Genomic DNA, 19,286 nt, shown 5'->3' with positions numbered 1-19,286 from the left:
GTGGCCCCCGGGGACCAAACGAAATTTTTCCGTAAAAGTCTAGTAGACCAACATACCATAAAAATTTCTTCATCCTCGGTGCCACGGTTCAGGTAGTTATTTAGGAAAAACTGCATTTTTTGGGGTTTGGGGGGGCCCAGCGCGGGGGGGGAGTGGCCCCCGGGGACCAAACGAAATTTTTCCGTAGAAGTGTAGTGGGGCTACATGCCCACCAAATTTCATGTTCCCCGGTGCTTCGGTGTCCCTGGTATCGTTGACGAAAAATTTACGGGGGCCCCAGCGCGGGGGGGGAAGTGGCCCCCGGGGACCAAACGAAATTTTTCCGTTAAAGTCTAGTAGACCAACATACCATAAAAATTTCTTCATCCTCGGTGCCACGGTTCAGGTAGTTATTTAGGAAAAACTGCATTTTTTTGGTTTTGGGGGGGCCCAGCGCGGGGGGGGAGTGGCCCCCGGGGACCAAATTAAATTTTTCCGTAGAAGTCTAGTGGGGCTACATGCCCACCAAATTTCATGTTCCCCGGTGCTTCGGTGTCCCTGGTATCGTTGACGAAAAATTTACGGGGGCCCCAGCGCGGGGGGGGGAGTGGCCCCCGGGGACCAAACGAAATTTTACCGTAAAAGTCTAGTAGAACAACATACCATAAAAATGTCTTCATCCTCGGTGCCACGGTTCAGGTAGTTATTTAGGAAAAACTGCATTTTTTGGGGTTTGGGGGGGCCCAGCGCGGGGGGGGAGTGGCCCCCGGGGACCAAACGAAATTTTTCCTTAGAAGTCTAGTGGGGCTACATGCCCACCAAATTTCATGTTCCCCGGTGTTTCGGTGTCCCTGGTATGGTTGACAAAAAATTTAAGGGGGCCCCAGCGCGGGGGGGGAAGTGGCCCCCGGGGACCAAATGAAATTTTTCCGTAAAAGTCTAGTAGAACAACATACCACAAAAATTTCTTCATCCTCGGTGCCACGGTTCAGGTAGTTATTTAGGAAAAACTGCATTTTTTGGGGTTTGGGGGGGCCCAGCGCGGGGGGGGAGTGGCCACCGGGGACCAAACGAAATTTTTCCTTAGAAGTCTAGTGGGGCTACATGCCCACCAAATTTCATGTTCCCCGGTGTTTCGGTGTCCCTGGTATGGTTGACGAAAAATTTAAGGGGGCCCCAGCGCGGGGGGGGAAGTGGCCCCCGGGGACCAAATGAAATTTTACCGTAAAAGTCTAGTAGACCAACATACCATAAAAATGTCTTCATCCTCGGTGCCGCGGTTCAGGTAGTTATTTAGGAAAAACTGCATTTTTTTGGGTTTGGGGGGGCCCAGCGCGGGGGGGGAGTGGCCCCCGGGGACCAAACGAAATTTTTCCTTAGAAGTCTAGTGGGGCTACATGCCCACCAAATTTCATGTTCCCCGGTGCTTCGGTGTCCCTGGTATCGTTGACGAAAAATTCAGTAAGGTGACGAAAAAAAAAAAAAAAAAAACTTTGACAATCCCTATATGACCGCTTTCGCTAGCTACGCTAGCGGCGGTCATAATAAAAGATTTTTGTTATAAGAGACAATTAAAAACAACTTTGTGCATCCAAACCACTTCTTTCCCGGTAAAAAAATAAATGAATTTGACATTTTGACAAGCCAAACATGTCATACTTTGAGTAATATGCCATTTATTTAAGCCACGAAATAAACTTCCGTAAAATTAGTATAATTAACTACACAAAAAGCAATTAGAACATCTCCAGCCCATTTTATAATTAACCAAAAATCAAACAGTTCACCCCTTACGTACGTTATTACGCATGTCAAAACATTAGGCTGGTGGTCAGTTGAAATATCAGAACTAAAAACATCTACGTAACACACTCCTTGGCAATCACTTCACTGAATACAAGCTGGCTAAGAAATAAATAACTATTACCTTACGGTCCATCTGTTTTTAAATCCACATCATTTTAACATCACGACATCGATGTCTGTCAAAATATAATGTGCACAAAACATGGTAGTATTTATGAGAAGCAGAGCTAAAAGAGAATAAATGACAATCCAATTGAAAAACTTTGCCGGGTTAGTGAACATCATTCAAAGCGTTTTGACAAACTTTTTTTTTTTTATGCACAAACTACGCATTCTGATTCTGACATTCCTGATTTGAATATTTTCAATAATTTTCTATTCTTTACTGATCTTTCTTTTTCATAATTTTGGCAATAGATGAACTGTTAAATGAGTGATCTTGAGATGAGTCCCTGTAGTCGTCCAATTTGAATCTGATGAAATATATATTATAAACTTGACAGGTGCTTTTTTAATAAAAAGTTTGATTAAGACTAAGGCAATTTTCAAAGTTTGATAAAGTGACTACAGTTGTATGAGGATGGTCAAAACAAAGCTGAAAGACTGGATATGCACAGCTAAGATTAGCACTTTCACTGCTCTCATGTTAACACATCATATTTAAAGTATTGTGGATAAACTAGAAACAACATTTTTAGCAATGTCTTGCCTCATAAAAATATCTACAAATGAAAATATAAGAAAAACTGTAACTTTACAATAAGGTTCAATTTGTTAACATTAGTGAATTCATTATGTATAAGGAAACTAACAAGAAACTACTTTTATAGCATTTGTGTAAAGCACAAGTTGTATAAATTAAAATTCGACAGTTTTATGAATAAACATGATTAACAATGAACAATAGTGTGTTTATGAATTAACATTAACCTGGATTAATAAATGCTGTAAAAAAGTATTTTAAGCATTTGCATAAGTGTAAAGTTTTTAAAAAGCTAGTTGTTCGTTGTGACCCATTTATAATTTTTACAAACTGAGAGATGAGATGAAATAACTTTCTTTTGAAATAATGGAATGTTCATACTGTAAGACTGTTATCACCAAGACTTTGATTAAATACACAGGATAATTTTCTTTACAACTAAAAGAGACATAATAAACGAGGTTACTGCATACAAAATGCTAGGATTGGTGGAGAGACTAATTACAGATATAATCTATAATTGATGAAGCAGACAGTCAAAGACTCAGCTCATAGGCTTAAAAAAAGAGGTTTGGGTTTTTAAATATGCCTGGTTAATCACCACAAAAGTGAACAGGAAGAGCTGCTGTTTGTTCTTACACCGTCGCTAATGGCCAGCCAGATGCAGTAATTACAGACTGTGCTTTTAAAGTAGGTATGAGAGAGAATACGGGAGTATTAGGGTTTGAAAAAAAGCAGATACCCAGGCACCCCGGTTGGTCCTTAAGTGAACTTATGCGAGAGCCACAGCCAGGAGTGGAGGTTAAGAGATCACGTTGTATGAGAGAAAGTTGTGAGGAGTGACAATAAATTAATGTGAAAAGTCTGACAATGTCCATCCAGCTATGCATTTTGACACATATTTGAGCTTCTGTGTCGTACGTCAGAACGTAGGCTCACTATTGGCCGACGCTGGTCACGTGTGTGATGCGTGTGACGTACAACAGAGAAGCGCTACGCTGTTACACTACGTGAACTCACTCAAGAGGCCCACATAGAAGAAAATGAATAGTTGAATAAAGTCGTTATTTCTGGGGGGTTTCGCGCACAAAAAGTATTCTCGTCGCTTGATAAACTTATGGTTGAGCCACTGTAGTCACTTGGACTATTTTAAACATTGTCTTTACTAACTTTTCCGGGCCGGCAAGTTTCAATAACATATAAGCCTATGGAGGAGTGAGACAGCTCTCAGATTTCATCAAAAATATATTATATTTGTGTACTGAAGAAGAACGATAGTCTTACAGGGTTGGAACAACATGAGGGTGAGTAATTACTGACGGAATTTTCATTTTTGGGTGAACTAACCCTTTACATTATAATAATATTTCACAAAGATTGCTGTTTTTTTAGTTTCGTTTTTTTAATTTTTGATAAAAGAAATGCCGCCTGGCGGGTGAACTTAAACTCAAACTTTTTAAAAAGTACTGTAAATATACAAAAACATGCCAAATAACCAATTAAATCTGACAACTATGGTATTAATTAAATTATTTAGCTCAAATAATTCAATATATGAGTATAATCTAGCTAATCCACTTGCATTAAGCAAATAGACCAGGATATGCCTTTACCAATAAGTAAATTGGCTCTTTTACATGAAAGGAATACCTTCCTTTTTATAAAAAAGAAAAAAAGAAAAAAAGAAAAAGAACGACATCCTTCAACGAGTGGTCAGTCTCCTCCTCCTCCTCATACTGTCTGTAGTCTATATTCAAGAGCCTGTGGATTTTATTCACTTCAAGTATTTTAAGCAGGGTTCGAATTACGTGGGAGCCAGTGGGAGCTGAGCTCCCATAGAGAGAGGATGAGCTCCCATGAAAGCAGTAAAATCATACACCTGTGGGGGTCTCTAAAAATCATCAGCACCATTATTTTAAATTACAAATAAAGCACTTTTTCCTTCGGACTACTGTAGCGTGACTTAAAAGATAGGACAAGATGCCAAACACATGGATCTCACGGGATCTCGGATCGTCATCACACTACATCCTTATGCTTAAATCAAGTGATCAAAGTGCTCGTTGCCGCTGCGATCAGTAGCGCGGATACTGTGTTTGTTTGTGGCTCGCGCACAGTCTTCACTCGCTTCAATCCGTTGTGGAGACTCTCTATTCGTTCCAGTGAAATTACAAAACAAAATGCACACAAACGTGTCTCTGCCTGATATACAACCACTGATAAACATAATCGGATTTGATAAAAAGAAAAAAAAAACTATATGAGTACGGATTCGAACCGAGAACCTCTGACACGCTTGGCAAAAGTTTTACCACTGGACCACTTAAGTACACGTCTAAACTTGTCGGATCTATTTATTTATTCACGTGAAAATTCTACAACTCACAACATCTTAGACCTCATTAAACCAAATGTACTATTTAAATTGAATTGTGTTACCATTGTGTTATACCAATTGTGTTATATTTACACATTTTTATATTTTTATATTACATTATTAAGCCTGCTCATAGGCTACTTTTTTTTTTTTTTTTTTTTTTTAAGAGACCCCCACAAAGATGAAATCATAATTCGAACCCTGATTTTAAGTCACCAAAACCCAAAGGGAAGCAGTAGCCTTGGATGTACATAAAAAGAGAGAGGGACACAGGATCAAAAATGATTTAGCCGTGGAAAAAGTGCCCTAGAGGGGTCTGTAAAATGGCATGCTGCTAAAAATGTGCAGACAGCCTTTAAGCGTTTCTGTCGTAGCTGAGATACTGGTGCTCAGAGGCACTTCTCAAAGTCACTGACATGAGTAGCACATATCCGTCTGCCAAAATAAAACATGAAGAGATTATTACAGCCACCTTCTTTTAACCTCCTCCAGGTCTTAGTAACAACCCTAATCATCAAAATATATTATTTTGATTAAACAAAAAACAAGTCTAATTCAAAAAGATTTTTATATTAATGCAATTTTCAGCATGATATATTTAGTAGATATTTTGAAATGCGTACGCAAGACATGCAAATGTATTTCCCTTACTATGGCCCTCAAAAGCCACAACAAAGATAATTCCTGTCTTTCACTTTTCATGTTTTTAAAGCAGTCTGCTGGAAATGAAAGGGAATGCCGAAACCATGCCAGAGGGTAGAAAAACTAAACACTTCTAAAAACGAGAGCTTTAATTTACTAAGTCTAAGAAAAAACATGAAATATTGGTAGAGGCAAGAGCTGGGAGAAAGAGAGCAGAGTGGAAAAATTTAAATGTTTGTATAATTTATTTAAAAAAATATCTCAGATTATATGTTAAGAGTAGTGCCGGTTAAACCTCAACAGGGTGATCAGGATCCCAAAGCAAAGTGGAGCGATCTAGTAAGACCTTGAAGTTTATTTTGTGATAATGGCAGTTCATTATTCTTGTTCATGATTACAAGGATATTATAAATAAATAATAGAACCAAATAAATAAATAAAAAGAACATGAAATATAGATCTGCCCTTCGGATTCTAACTGGGTAACTTTGGAATACTCATAAACTACTTTCAACATACTACAATTTGGGACACACTAATTCTAATTTCAAATACTATTTAGGACAGATAGTATGCGAATTTGGGTGCAGCAATTCAAACTGTGCAGAGCGGGTGGGTTGGGAACCTCTGCTCTAGAGAGCAGTGTAATGAGAAAAAGATATGCTCTGTTGCAGAAGAAAACTCTGTGTAGTTCAGAAATCCTTCTAATGTACAAAAATAGTCGCTCAGAGTAGAGGGTGGAAATGTAGTATTGTGGAGAAAAAAGAAGAACATTTTGATCAAATTTTTAATAACATGTTTGTGGGGAAAAGGAAAATAAAATGGATGTATAGTTGTTTATGGCATAGATATGCACTTTAATGACAAATAAAATATCAAACCAGTCCTTGCTATTGCATGCATCAAACAAAGTGTGTGTGTGTGTGTGGGGGGGGGCTTCAAATTAAAGCTCAGTTACACAGAGGTCTGGAACTGCAGGGAAATGTTTCCACTTCTCATTAAAAGCAGCAAAAAGGCAGACCATTTCATTTAAACATGAGAGTGTGCCAAAACCTCAGAGCTGGAACCGCTGGCGGTGCAGCATTAGGTCTTATGGAGAAACTCAAAGGCTGCAGCACAAAAACATTATTGATGATTTATGAAGTTGAGGGACCAGCCAAACGCCTTGATTATTACACAGGGAAATATTAACAAGGACCTCACCAAAGCAAGCAAAAATTAAAGGTTCCTAGAATGCCACACAAGAACAAAACTTAGTCGATTTCATTCAAATTAACTTAAGAGGAGAAACTTGAGTAGTTGTATGCTTAAACTGAAAAATCGAATAATTAGACCATTAATAAAACCAGAAAAACAACAACTTTATGCTATCGTTGATCTGGAATTCACCAGACACAGTTTACTGCCATGTAGTGCCATACTAGACTTGTTTTAATGGAACTGACATGTAAATCTTGTCTGAGAAAGGTCTGATGAGGAGAAATAAAAAAGGACATTGGACCCTGAGACAACCATTACCATGTTTTGAAAGACCTTATTAAACAAGAGTACATGTTCTTCAAAGAGAACACTTCAAGAACTGTGATGATGGCTAAAGCAGACAGTTTTAAATACGAGACTGGGTCGCAATTACAAGAATCTGGACTTTCAGAACCTGCCAGCTTTAAGGTCAAACTTCTTACCTGACCTTAAAAATAATTCAAAGCCCCTGAACCATCCAGGATAATACATTATCCTCTAAAAGTCAATCCACAGCAGTCTCTGAGATTCTTCAGACACAATTCTGCCTTGTAAAAGCTTCATACCGCACAAGTTTCCTCATATATATATATATATATATATATATATATAAAAAAATACGAAGAGGGAAAAACACATGAAATTTGGTTACATATAGCTGACTTAGAACAGTCAGACTTTGCTGAGATGGAATAATCTGAACCAAATGTCATTTGCTTTGAAGAAGATCCCAGAAGATCAAGTTTAAATGCTGGCTGAGACCGACGAATTTACAGGGCTGCTGAACTTTGCGAATCACGCCAAACGTCCTCTGTGGATCCTGAATTAGTGACAAAAAAGGAACATAAAATTGGAGAACTTTTATTCACCCATAAGAAGAAAAAATGCTTCCTGGCATTTGGTAGGACATGGGTTTTAATGAGGAATTAGTTAGTGAAATATGACTGTCCAAATAAACTACTAACGTGTAGTGTGACGCTCAAAGCAACTGGTTGTGGGATGGTGTCCTTGAGGTATGCATACAAAAATGTTACAAGAATAAATAGATTTTCACAGGCTTGGGGGTTCCTCTGTCCTTCCTCTGAACCTCCGGATTTCTATCCTGACCGTGCAAATAAAAATCCTCCAAACTGACTTGAATTAAAGAGCAGTTAAGTGTGCATGACTGCAGATGCACTGTAAACTCACGTCATCTTACAATGCTTAGACATGGTTCAGTTTTTCTATAAGTTTTCTTCTAATGACATGATAAAACGCACAGTTTAAGATATTAAACTACTCAAGCAGAAAAAAAATTCAGTGTGCAAAACTTTTCTTGACAACAGCCTCGATTTGAGAAAATTTACTGTCCATAAAAATTACCGGGGCATGAAACTGTATTTTGCTGCCATTACATTACATCAATAAATATATCAAATCAAGAGAAAGAAAAGTGTAGTTCTCAGAAGATCTCTAGCATTATTTGTTTGCTTATATGCCACTTGAGTTAATGCTTAGTTGATCATTTTAAGAGTGATTTAAAGGGATAGTTCAGCCAAAAAAGAAAATTGTCATCATTTACTCACCCATATGTTGTTAAAAACTTATATAAAACTTTTTTTGTGAATGACAGGAGAGATTTTGAAGAATGTTTGGGTCCAAACAACATTGAGCCACATTTACTTTGATTGCATGGACAAAAAAAGAAGACATTTTTCATAATATTCTGTATTCCACAGAAGAAAGTAGGTCATACTGGTTTGGAACGACATGAGAGTGATTAAATGATGACAAAACTTTCATTTTTGAGTGAACTATCCATTTAAGCATCCAAAAGAATCCAAATACTTCTTGGGGCCACTGTATATAACTTGATCTACCCAGTTAATTTGGGGAATGCATGGTGAATTTTATGCACCCAAAGCAAAGCCAAAGCTTTAAGAGTTTGGGAAGCGTTCAGAACATGCGGCAGCTGGAATGATTGCCACCCAGCTGGAAGTACAATTAAGAGTGGAAGACATTCAAAATGAATAAACAAAAAAATTGCACAGCTTACAATACAAAAAGTAAGGAAAAAGTGAGGAAATTAGCTAAAGCCGTAGCCTAGCTCTGTCTCTGGAGACGATATTACAGGCAGGGCAAGCAAATAACAACAGCTCCTGCTGTGAACACGGCATTGATGAGTTGATTGCAACAGTGGAACATTTCATCTAATTTTCTCACCAAAACACTTTCTTCCTCTGTTTGTCTTCAATGTTATAAGCTCCAATTTTCTTTCATTTCTTATTACTCCCTAACTCTATATTTGAGAGTTGTAGGCTGTAGATCTAACATCTCTTCTGACACAGTGATGGTACACCCTTGAAAACAAAGCTTATTTTGGGCATAAATAACCTTTAGCATACATGGAAACTTTCCATCGCATAAAAGTTTCTTTATAGTGAAAAAAACCTCTGATTATTATTCACACTAAGAAAAAATGGTTCTTTTAAGAACTGGTCACAAAAAGAATCTTCATTTTTAAGAGTGTAACAGCTATGCTAACTCTACAGGAAACAATATGTAAAACAGCCCCTACGGCTAAACATTCCTGACCATAGACAATAGGGCTGAGCGATACATCGTTTTAGCATCAATATTGCGATGTGTGCATCTGCGATAGTCACATCGCAGAATGCAATGTCAAATATAGGGATCGTAGTTGATATGTGATCCATACGGACAAGGCACCAGCTTTGAAACGCACATGATTCTCGGATTAATTGCAAGGTTTAACCATCATAGAGTGAAAGTCTATCATTTGCCTGTGTTTAGGTCCAGTCAGTTTAAACATTCAAGCCATTTTAAACCATTTAAGTGCAAGAAAACGCGAAAGAGAACTCAATTCAGAACTCGCGTGCTGTTTTCTGTGCGCACACAGAACGCGAACACCAAATTCTGTTCTTTTACCATCTATTTGTGCTTGAACGGACACACACATGCAAAGCTATGTCAAAATCTCGGCGAGTATCCTCATGATAAACACAGTCGCTTCTGGCTTACGTAAACGTAAACAATTGAGAAAGAAAACGGATGCGTATCATTATATTGGATCTGTACTTTGGCTCTTAAAATCACTTCTGTAGCTAAATACAGTGAAGACTTATTTTACATTTGATTATCTTTATATTATTATTAATTTATATTATTAACTTATATTATTAAATTAATTATTAACATCATCATTTCTATACCTAAATACTGTTAGAATTACCTGAAAAACATAGACAAACACAAACTAAAGCACTGTTTATTTCATTTGTATTTATCTATGCTTGTAATTTGTTACTCTCCTACAAAATCAACAAAATCATACTAGAATGATTCATTCTTTCCAAATAGAGCTATCCATCTGGTGAAACTGTTTTCATATCGCAATAAATATCGGAGAAAAACTAAATATCGAAATGTCGTGGATATCGTGCAGCCCTATAGGCAACCAATAAAACTGGTTTGAAGACTGGTTAGAACAAGGGCTGTCAATCTAATTCTTTAAAAATGTAATTAATTACATACGCCTGATTAATTAATCATATTAAATCAGGCTTCAATTGCACCAACAGTGGGAAAAAATAAAATAAATCACAATTTAAGTATGGATCAGGGGGTTTGATTAATAGTGCATTTTTTAAACGTGTTACTTAATAATTAATCATATTAAATTAACACGTTCCATTTAAATCCGAAGCAAGAATGAAAAGTACAACCTCTAACGATGAGAGAATTGACCAAACTAGAAGATCTAACCTCAAAAACACACTGAGGTATCAAACAGTCCAAATTAGCAGAGATGACTATGACATGGAAGCTAAATAAGGATTTGATTTCATCTGAGCTCCCGTAGTCTCTGCTTAGCCTTGGATGAAAGCAGTGCATCATACACAAAACCACACATCAGAGCCTGATCCTCACATTTCTGACCAAAACAAATACCGACAGAGACACACAGCCAGAGCTCGCAGCCGACGGTCTCATTAAGGGAAGGAGGATCTTCAGACATGATCACACACTGTGGAAAATCAGCAGCTACAGACTCAACTCAATGAGTGTAAACTTAAGAGTGACATATGAAAACAAATCAACACTTATGAATTTGTATAAAACCATCAAAATAAAAACACCTTAAACTATGCAAATTACATGCCACACTGTGATTGAACAGACATGTAAAAGTTTGATAATATACAGTATATGCAAGTACGTCTTACATTCCATCCATTTTTCTATTCCATTGTGTCGTGCTTCATCTAGCTGTTTCTAAACAAATAACCTTTTTATGTATGTACGCCCAATGAGTTCAAGGTATAGCGAATATTAATTAGATCATGCTGAAGTTGCTTGGCAACCTTCCATGGGAGTCCAGTTAAGTAACTTAATAAATATTCATGAACGACGCCTTTACAATAAAAGGATTCCTTAATTCGCCAGATGATTAGCACATACTTAGAGGTACAGTAAGCATATTTTAAAGGTATAGCGGAGGATTTTTCCGAATTTTAGAAAAGAACCGCCCTCTCCACTTTTTGAAAAAATGCACATGCGCAACACTCTAACGTTACTGCTCCCGAGAGGGAACGCCTATTAAACGTGTGCGAGAGCATGCACGAGCTATTCATAGCTTACATTAACTTTTACTAGCAGTGATTTTAAATGGATTTCTCCAAATAGCATGCCAAACTTTACCTGTCAAGTAGAAACTTCGCGACTGAGGCATCAGTGGGAAGCCCAACCTGTGTTTTGAGCGCACGCCATCGTGTGAATCGTGTGCACGAGCACGTACGACAGCCTTACGTAAACATATCACCAGAATGATTGACACTTAGGAGGACCAATAGTCTTGATGATCCACCCGGAAAAAGAAAATCCTCCGCTATACCTTTAAGAAACACTGTTGATATCTGAAATCAAACAAACACACCCCTCCCTTCATTGCTCCACCCCCAAAATGCAAGGGCACGCAATGCAAGAGTGGATATCTCATTATCATAGCTAAAGTGAAGCAAAATAATGCTTTGCGAAAAATAAAACGAAGATGATGAATGACAAGGAAGAACAAAAAATGAACATACAGTACACAAGAGTATATACAAGCAAGAGTTCAATGTTTGTAACCAGCAGCACATCAGCTCCAGACAAACAATGACACTCAAAACTGTCTTGTTTTTATAGTTTACATTATAACAACAGCCTATTTTGGTTCTGTGAAACAGCAAAACCATTGTTAATCACATATGGAGCAGAAACAAAGCGACCTCAGCGCCCGTTTTCAGGCTTTACATTGCTGGAAAGCTTTTCTAATTTGATTGTGGGTCCTAAAGCTCTTGCCTGATTATAACCCTTCTATTTCCAGTGATATTCCTCTGACCTCTTTTGTAATGTCTCTCAGCCATCTCTCTTTATACAGTCTTTCTTCAAATCTCCCTTCTTGCTCACTCTCTCTCCTCCTCCATAACGAGTGTATACGCCCCCTACTGCTGATTGGCTACAAGTGTGTTGTGCTGCTCTGTCCAATCCACTTTCAACAGCGTTTCTTAGAAATCATTTACTGCATCTTTAATGTCTTTAACCCAGAAATGTAGTCCCCTTGGACAATGTAACAAATATTCAGATGAACATATTAACATTATGGTCTTTAAAACCATTTGACTGTGCTCCTTACATTTATGCATTTGGCAGACTGTTTTATCTAAAGCAACTAACACTGAATTCAAGGTTTACATTTCATTAGTTCCATGCTTTCCCTGGGAATCAAAACCTCAGTCATGCTCTACTGTTTGAGCTACCGAGCACAAGTGCTTCTGAACCAAACTGTAAACAAATCCCTATTACTACAACTGAAAGCAGACTATTATTGTTTAGTAGATATATTGAGAATTTAGATCACTTCAATGTTAAACAGCACAAGTGAAATCAACGATCGCTTAAAGCATGCATGCGTTCCATTCAAAACCATGAAGAATCCCGCCTCCTTTCTACAATAAACATTATGCCAATCTATCACTTGCTTTCAAAATTTGTATTAGCCAGTGCCATGCGTGGGAGAATTACAGAGAGGCCACTCTGAGCACTTACAGGCAGATGTATCCATAAAAACCCTCTTATTCTAATTCAATTCACTGGAACGTTCTTTATATTCAATAATGCGCAGCTGCAGTTAAGTCTATCTTGCCTCTCGATGCATTAAGAATGACCAGTGAGTTAATTATCAGTAATGACAGGGAAAACAACAAGTAGTCTTGGCATAATGGATTTACAGCATTGCACACACCATTAGAGGCAAAATACACATGAAAACGAATAAAAAAAAGAAAGAAAATTTGGCCAAAAAAATTATAATCAAGGACGGAATTACGAGCCCTTATTATTTCTGTCCTTCTTGACATCTTTTTCAAATCACCATGACTAATTGACTGGTAAACATATCAAGATGGATTTACCTGAAGACACACAGCTAAAGTGTGTAATTTCTGCAGCAAATGGATTTGCAAAAATAATTTGGTTAAAAAAAAATAAAAAAAATAATAGTCCTGGCCCAAAATAATACCACTGATTGAGTGTATAATTTAGTTGGTTGTCTCTGCACATGAAACTTGATTATTTTAAGACTGAACATTTTAGTTTTAATGATAAATCAATGAGTGCTTCAATGTTAATAATTTAACTGATTAAGATTCATGTTTTATTGGATAAACATAATTAAACATAAAAAGTAATGAATTATGAGGAAAATTCTAATAAATTCGTAAGTATTACAAATTAAATTCTAGTTAAAAATGGACAACTAATTGTTTTTAATGATAATCGACTGCATTTTTGAAAATTAAGTCAAATTAAACAGATACAGGGATAGGAGAGACTATTTTAATATTCAAATAACTACACACTTTAGCTTTAAATGAATAAATTATTAATTCAATGTTTAACTGATTAAGCTTATTTAAGTTTTATTAGCTTTAAACAATTATTAACGGTAAAAAATATTATTAAATTAAATGTTCATACTAAAACACTTTCTGAAAACGTTATGCAATATTTGGAAAATACTAAGTATTTTATTTAAATTCTAATTAAAAACGGACAACTAATCATTAAATTTAAAGTGCCACATTATGCTTTTTCGAATATTACCTTTCATGCAGTGTGTAATATAACTGTTTGTGAAGGTAAAATGTCTGCAAAGTTTTACAGATCAAAGCACATGACAAAAAAAGTTATTGTCTCCTTAAAAAAGAATCAATTCTGAACTGCTGAAACGAGTCATCAGCAATTCCAGTCTTACTTCCTCTTACATACCTTTGTAACAATGTAACAAATGTGCATAATGCCAGCCTATGGTTTACATTGGTCTTTGCGAATGATGTCTACTTTGACCCGCCCTCAAACACTGTTGCTGTAGCTGAGGCCTGGAAGAGTTTGGTTCGTGTTGTCGAGAAGACGCTGTGAATCTAATCTGCATGCACTTCAAAAGGCTGAGGACTCGCGCTGGAATTGACACGGAAAAACTGACACCATTGTTTGTATCACTGTGTATCAAGTGATGAGGAAACCTCAGAAGCAGACATTTTTTTTCCAACATGCGCTAGACCAATCACAAAAGACAGGGCCGTCTAACCAATCAGAGCAGAGTAGGCTTACGGTAAGTTGTGGTTTAGAGCGAACAAACCGTTTTCAGACTCTTTGAGAAATGAGGTGATGTTGCAAAGTATATTATGAGAAAACTTAAGTGTTTTTTTTACATTGGAATTGGATGCATGTAAATCTATTGTAGGAGACTCCAAAACAAAATTAGGATCCTTTTAAAGTAGCATTATAGGGACAATTTAAATGATAATTGACGGAATATTCTAGAAAATAAAGTCAAATTAAACCGATTCAGCTAAAAGAATACTCTTCAACAAATGATTAGCAACCTCTAATATATCTGCTCTGAAAAACAGCTGCTCAATCTCCTTCCACAGTATGCCAGTGTTAAACTAGAGCAAGGATCAAAGTAAACCGTTTCTGTATTGACTGCATGAAACCCTCTATTGTTTACTAATTGCCCTTATATTACACCCTTTACACTGTCCTGAACTGCCTTATTGAATTACCATTAAACTGAATTGTATTATAGTATTGTATCGCACTGTTTCTACATTACTAAAGAGGACCATAAGGTGCTAATCTGCCTACTGCACTGACTAATAATTCATCTGCATTAAGGTGGGGTTTTTCTCGCATCTATATTACAATTGTTTTATCCTACCGGTACACAAGAAACCATCACTCACAAAAGTTACCGTCTTGAACAGTTGATAAAACACTACATTTCTCTCAAAATCCATGTACTGCATTTTTGCATACTGATGTTTCTTAATATTTCTACTGATGCAAGTCAGCAAATGTCAAAGCAAGGCTCTCTCCTTGAAAATGTGAGAAATTAATGAACAGAAATATAAAGGGGTGAATAAGCAATGCAGAATCCACAGAAGTGGCCTTGGAGAAGAGCCACCAAGTATTAAAAACCTTGAAGGTTATGAAACATGATTATTTAAGTTGGTAAACATCCATTTCTGAAACCAAATGAGTAGTTATTGAGATGCTAAATATGTCATATTGTGCTATAAGCATTGCATATACATGCAAAACAGTTTGCTAGTAGGAGCTGTTGCTTTAATAAATGTACATGCATCTGCTACACAAATAGATTTAAATGTAATTAGAAATGAATTTAAAAGAGATAAAAACTAGCGTGCGAGAAAAGAAAAGGAAAGAGAAATTAAAAAGAAAGATTAAACTACCTCCTGCACACTCAGGCCTTCTTTCTGCATGAAGTAGTGCTTTTTAAACTCGTAATAGGAGTTGTACTGGTGCCAGGACTGCAGGAAGTCAAACCTTTAGGGTGAAGAAGACACATACAGAGAGTGGTTGATAGTTATTACATATTACAGTAATTTAATTGGAGCAGTGAGACCGTCATATCTATAGGGATGACTAACAAGCAGGAGCATAATTGCTTACCGTGGGTCATTCTTGGCACGCACACTGGTCTCAAATTTCACCCCGTTTCTGGCCACATACTCGGCTAGTTTGTCAATGACAGGTTGGATGTCAGGAGGCGGAGGGATGATGGCTGCAACAGGGGCGGCAGCGGCCACCACCGTCGGGGCGACAGTGGTTTGAGGGGGCCGAGAACTGATGGATGAAAATAAAAATAAAAGACACATATAGGATTTTTTAAATACTTCAATATCTACAGAAAGCAAAAACAGATGCTTACCTGGAAGTTGGAGGGACGGCAGGAGCAGATTGGGAGAGTGGAGCAGACGCAGGAGCTGACACCGTGACTGGACCTGCAGCAGGGGCTGATGGGATTGCAGCTACAGGATCCAACAAAGGTGTGGTGCCAGGGGGAGGAGGAGGACAAGATGCAGGAGGAGCTGACATCATGGCAGGGGGCAGCGAGGTGTAATAGGCGCTGGCGTCAATCCCAGGTGGCGGTGGTGCAAGGCAATATGTACCATCAGGCAACATACAGTAGCCATAGTACATGGCTGTAACATTAGAACACACACCACACAGAATTCTTAAATATGATGCACGTAAAATAAGTGTCCCTAAACCTTTGAACGGTAACACACAATTTTTATAAATCATTATTATATATCTGCCTCATTTTCTCTGCCCCATTTGCAATGTAAAGACGGAGCTTCATTTTGGTGATATTTGTCGAGTCCTGCATTAAACATTAGTCATTAATAGTATTTCTGCTTTGGTTATACTGCAAGGGAAGTACACGGAGGGAACTGCTGATGCAAATTAAGTATTAAAATAATCTACGTTTAGATCACTGTCCGCATAATTAAATTTCTTTTTCAAGCAGAAGATAAAAAGCGAGCGGAAGAGAAAAATCGCATTCGTTTGTTCTGCTCTACCACAAATAATTAGGATCAGACTGTCCTCATGTTGAGATGGCAAGCATGTAAAGACATACAGTTCTTGAAAAACACTTAATAAAGCCTAATTACAGTCAAGCGCTACTCCTTTCCTTCAGTCAACTGTTACTGTGGCAAAAAAGAACCATTTAACAAAGCAGTTTAATAAGAACGCAATGCAAACAGAGCCGCGAGTTCAAGCTCTGTTAACAACACAACCATACTGTGCTATTAGGCAAATACAGAAAATATCTGCTATGTGCACATTTTTTAGAGGCTTAAAGCTTTAGTTCACCCAAGAATAAAAATCTGTCATTATTTACTTACCCTCATACAGGTTTAGAACAACATGAGTGCAAGTAAATGAAAAAGAAAATTGCATTTTTGAGTGAACTATTCCTTTAAGTATGCACAGAGGTGTTTAGACTTCATAAAGGTAAAGACATGAACCTGCAGCACTCTGACAACCATGAAATTCTAAAAAAGAAGCAATAAAAGACATTTTAAAGATAAAGGAATTAAAGCAACGCCATCTCCCGAGTACTCTTGAAGTCAGGGCTGTTCAGGACCTAGAAGAGACCAAGAGTCCTGCTCATTTGGGCGAGTTTAGCATTCTGTCTGACTGCAGCCACACATCAAAGTGAGCTGAAAGAGGAAGAGGAGAGGGAGGAGAGGGGTGCTGGGAATCTGGACACAACTACATTTACTTCATGACTGACTGTGAATGTTTGAACGTGCATGGGAGTGTGGGGAGAAAGGAGCAAGAGAAACTGAGCACAAGAGTCAAACAGAAAATAGCAGAAAGACCAAGGGAAAGAAAAAATAAAGAGCAGCAAACGAGATTCTTGGAGAAGAGAAGAGAAGAGAACGAAGGAGAGAGCGAGAGATGTGTGTGGCAAGTGTATCTCCAACATTTTATTTGAGATGTGACTCATAAAATTTAATGTAATGAAACAACTTTTAGATCAATATTACAAAACGATACTATAAAACATATTTCATCTCCATTTATATGCTAGACTGTAGTAAGTGGGATGATGCAAAGTCAGCCAGTCATTATTGCAAAATATACCCCTTGAGCAGCACACAGTACGGTAAAAAAATTAACTATATATATCATATATATGTTGTCGCTGTCGGGCCGAAACCTGGTACATCCAGATTTCGTCATTTTTATTAATATAAATCCTTACTATTGGTTACCCTTTACGTAACTAAACTTGTGACTAAATCTTGAATCTCCAGTGGATCCTCAAACTGTCAGTAAAACAGTTCAACGTGTGTTCACTTTCGTGTTGCTTCATAAAATTGAGTTTAAACCACTGGAGTCACATGGATTACTTTAATGGTGTCTGTACTACCTTTCTAGGGCTTGAAAGTGGTAGTTGCATAGGCTGTCAATGGAGGGATAGAAAATCTCAGATTTCATCAAAAAGATCTTTATTTGTTTTCCGAAGTTGAACAAAAGTCTTACGGGTTTGGAAAGATATGAGGGTGAGTAAATGATGACAGAATTTTCTAACCATTTAATTAGCTTGTGCGTAGCACTTCATCTTTAATAACATGAGATTTTGTCAAAATGACAGAAAAAACTGAGTGCCCACATAGCTACAGTGAACTTCATAACTCGTAAGTTGCTGAAAATGTAACACAATGCATTTACTACCTCAGATGCGGCCGTTCTAATGATGGACAAAACACGAAGGTCCTAAATTCTCTGAAATCCGCTGGTCAAAATCCTTAACTTAATTTGAGCTTGCAAAAAATTATATTTTACTATAATCTTCCAGACAAGGCTTAGAGAAACTTGTGCATGCTTTCATCACCAGCAGGGTGGATTATTGTAATGGACTCCTCACTGGCCTTCCCAAAAAGACCATAAGACAGTTGCAGCTCATTCAGAACGCTGCCGCCAGGATTCTGAGCAGAACCAGAAAATATGAACATATCACGCCAGTCCTCAGGTCTTTACACTGGCTCCCAGTTAAATTTAGGATTGATTTTAAAGTATTATTACTGGTATATAAATCATTCAATGGCCTAGGACCTCAATATATTGCAGATATGCTCACTGAATATAAACCCAACAGATCACTCAGATCATTAGGATCATATCAGCTAGAAATACCAAGGGTTCACTCTAAGCATGGCGAATCCGCTTTTAGCTATTATGCCAGCCGCAGCTGGAACCAGCTTCCAGAAGAGATCAGATGTGCTCCAACAGTAGTCACATTCAAATCCAGACTCAAAACACTTCTGTTTAGCTATGCATTTACTGAATGAGCACTGTGCCACTGTTCGTCCGACTGTTTGTACTGTACTGTATTTTATTTTATTTTTCTAAACTGTTTTAATTATTCTTATTTCTTTTATTATTTTAATTTCTTCTATGTAAAGCAATTTGAATTGCCATTGTGTATGAAATGTGCTATATAAATAAACTTGCCTTGCCTATAATATTTCCATAAATACACTAACGTATATAAACATTTAAATTATTAAAATAAAAATCGTTTTTATTACAATTTGTGTTTGGAACTGGAAGTCACGCGTTGATCAAATATCGGCATTTGAATCAAATAATCATACACAGATGATTATATAATCA

At 37.3% G+C, this 19,286-nt stretch overlaps 1 protein-coding gene across 2 annotated transcripts in view; it reads right to left on the bottom strand.

The window, feature by feature from the left end:
• The window catches only part of sfswap (splicing factor SWAP), an 88,764-nt gene that overhangs the window by 48,225 nt on the left and 21,253 nt on the right, over positions 1 to 19,286 (bottom strand). For both annotated transcript variants that reach the window (XM_084386740.1, XM_084386741.1), the window contains exons 8-10: positions 16,024 to 16,297; positions 15,765 to 15,938; positions 15,545 to 15,638 (exon numbers count right to left, since the gene is read on the bottom strand). In XM_084386740.1, coding sequence (XP_084242866.1) covers positions 15,545 to 15,638; positions 15,765 to 15,938; positions 16,024 to 16,297 — 542 coding nt within the window. The remainder of the gene's footprint in view (positions 1 to 15,544; positions 15,639 to 15,764; positions 15,939 to 16,023; positions 16,298 to 19,286) is intronic.

This window comes from Rutilus rutilus, assembly GCF_951802725.1.
Source record: "Rutilus rutilus genome assembly, chromosome: 18".
NCBI classification, from domain to species: domain Eukaryota; kingdom Metazoa; phylum Chordata; class Actinopteri; order Cypriniformes; family Leuciscidae; genus Rutilus; species Rutilus rutilus.
Note: the sequence above shows the minus strand (reverse complement) of the source record. Positions and strands in the feature narration are given on the sequence as shown.